The sequence below is a fragment of the Montipora foliosa genome, chromosome 7 (assembly GCF_036669935.1).
Source record: "Montipora foliosa isolate CH-2021 chromosome 7, ASM3666993v2, whole genome shotgun sequence".
Taxonomy (NCBI): Eukaryota; Metazoa; Cnidaria; class Anthozoa; order Scleractinia; family Acroporidae; genus Montipora; species Montipora foliosa.
Window position 1 is genome coordinate 18,885,446 of NC_090875.1, and position 2,500 is coordinate 18,887,945.

The 2,500-nt window shown below is 41.6% G+C and overlaps 1 protein-coding gene across 1 annotated transcript in view; it reads right to left on the reverse strand.

Annotated features, from left to right (window-relative positions):
- Window positions 1-1,036: 1,036 nt before the first annotated feature.
- LOC138010553 (uncharacterized) overlaps window positions 1,037-2,500 on the reverse strand; it is a 2,328-nt gene continuing 864 nt past the window's right edge. The window contains exons 2-3 of the mRNA XM_068857534.1: window positions 1,922-2,500; window positions 1,037-1,403 (exon numbers count right to left, since the gene is read on the reverse strand). The exon at window positions 1,922-2,500 is cut by the window's right edge and continues 78 nt beyond it. Of these exons, the coding sequence (XP_068713635.1) occupies window positions 1,192-1,403; window positions 1,922-2,500 (791 nt within the window). The 3' untranslated portion in view covers window positions 1,037-1,191. The remainder of the gene's footprint in view (window positions 1,404-1,921) is intronic.

Consider the following 2,500-nt stretch of genomic DNA (forward strand, 5'->3'; position numbering starts at 1 on the left):
CTTTTGTTTCGGACTGAATTTTAATATATCGAAATCGGTCTATTGCTTTGAGTTAGCGCGAGGTTCCAGTTATCGAGGATTCGAGTGCATGACCAAGGGTAAAATTGCAGTAAAATGTATGAGGAAATCCAGGGCAAAACGATCTTGGTTCGAGCAGCATAGTTAGTAGAGGAAACTAACTAACTAACTAACTAACTAACTACCTATGTTAGCACGAGGCAGTACAGTTCGAGTTAGTGAGGGTTTTGAGTTATCGGGAGTTGACCGTATGATCAAATTGCCATTACTGACATAAAAAGTCATGTATAGCAGTCAGTAATTAAGGAGAATTCATATTCAAATTCAAATTTTCAGTTCAGTATATTCAGGACGAAATTTAACCAGTTGCTAAGACGGTTTGAAATCTGTCAAGCTGGAACGGGACTCGAAGAATAATTAGAGTCCAACTGATAAGACCATGTTAAACAGGGATACCTTGATACACATCACAGACACCTGGTAATGCGTATCTGTCTAAGCAAGGACCAACGGCGTAAAAAAAAAAAAAAAACAGGAGCGCCGGAACCTGCTAAAGATCTAATCATGCAGCAATATAAATATTACAGAAAACCAAAAAGAGTAAGGCTGATTGGAAGGTGAAGGAATAGATTGCGCATAAAGCCAATACTTCGAAAGGCACTGCCTTTCTTTATCAGGGTGGGGACGTAGTTCATGCATGGTGTGCAGGTATCCCCTTATATACAGCTTGTTTAGTTTACTTGCTTTAGCTTCCTTTAAAACTAGCAAATTGGATACAAGCCAGACTGACAAGGATCTCGCGCCCGCTAGTGCTTACTCCCAACACAATGATCACGATACGTGTGGATGAAAGGGAGAAACTTTGGCCTTAAAACCGTCTTTTGTTCAAATTACGTGCATAATTCTCGTTACCAGTCTACTTGACAATGTATCGAGCTTGTGAGGAGAAAATTTGTATCAATCACTCTTGGAAGTGAAAGGATTAAGCCAATACTGCAAATAAACTGACAAATAAGATAATTGCTGTATACTGTTTATTTGACTGACTCGGGCTACAAGGCTTCTATTTGCCGAATAACCATAACAAGCTGCAGTATTCCACTAAAAAGAACTAGCTTAAATCTTGCCTTCAGTAATCTAAGCTCGTTCAGGATAAAGACTGAGATCCTTTGCTTAAGGGTGTGGACCAGCAGGACCATCTATTATATTGGTAAAAATCTCCATAAAGGAAACAAACGAGTAATCTGGACCATTCGGCAAATTGACAGCTTTTCTTGGATCGTGAATCAAATCTCCTTTTCCATCAAGGTTGGTGGCATTAGTTCCCCCAGGCTTTTGGGACCAGAAGCCGTTGTGATCCAAGCGATACCAATGAAAATCTTCACCTAAGCAGCAAAATGAAAAACAGTTTGAGAATAGCAATTGAAATACAAAACTATGGGCTAGTTTTGTTTTACAAAAAGCACTAACGGTTCCTTAATTAAATGCGGGAATAATTTCAGCAGTCTGCCGCCACGAATGCTTGGTGGGGGTAAAAATGATTCAGAACCATAATATTATGATTAGCTGTTCAGATCGGCCAGTTTTTCGAAGTTCTGTGGATGCAGCTCAGACCGGCAAGAATCGGAAATTTCATGTCTTTTCCTTTTCTGGACTTTGCATCGGATTTCTTGGTTTTAATTACGCAAAACAATTTTGTGCATCAAGAAAGCTGTATCCAAGACTGATCTAGAGACATTTTTGACCCGAAGCAATGAAATCAATGATCGCGGTAGTGCCCCGCCGTTGTTTTCTCGCACAATGCATGACTAATTACCCAAAAAGAAACTAAATCTTCAGCTCTCATGGTATTCTTTACTAAAGAGGTATTGATTGTTTAAAACGGAAATAACCCTTTTCTAACCTTTTGCAACCACGAGTGCCACAAGGCAGTTAGGATGTTTTGGCGCTGCGGGAACGGGATCGTTTGGTCCAACGTTCAATTGCAGTAAACCATCGCTTTTCGCAGCCGCAAGAACCACTTCTGCCGTGAGTTCCTTAGCTGGCGGCAAATGATAACCACTTGCATTACCAGGCTGTGCAAAACTGTTGGTAATTTTGTCGTTTGCATAGTTGTAACAGTTGTTGTTTATTCGGACCAAAGAGTAGTCGTTCCAACGACGCAGGTTAAGTCTTGGAGCATAACCTGCGATTGGAGCCTGCGACACCTCTTGGCCCATAGCTTCCTGAGGCATATCTATCGATTCGGCGATTCCATGCTGAATCCTGTTGAGCAAGTCATCGGATATCCGCCCTTTTGGCATGGTTTCAAGGAGAAGATATTGTAGGTCCTTGGTCTCCTTGCCTACAATCAATTCGGCCTCCTTGGCATCCGACTCATGCACTAGGAAGCCTTTGTACCCAAGAGTAGCGGCCATGTGCTCACGCTGGTAGGTCATGCCAAGATCTCTGGCCTCCTGTAGATACTTTGTTACCATCTGAA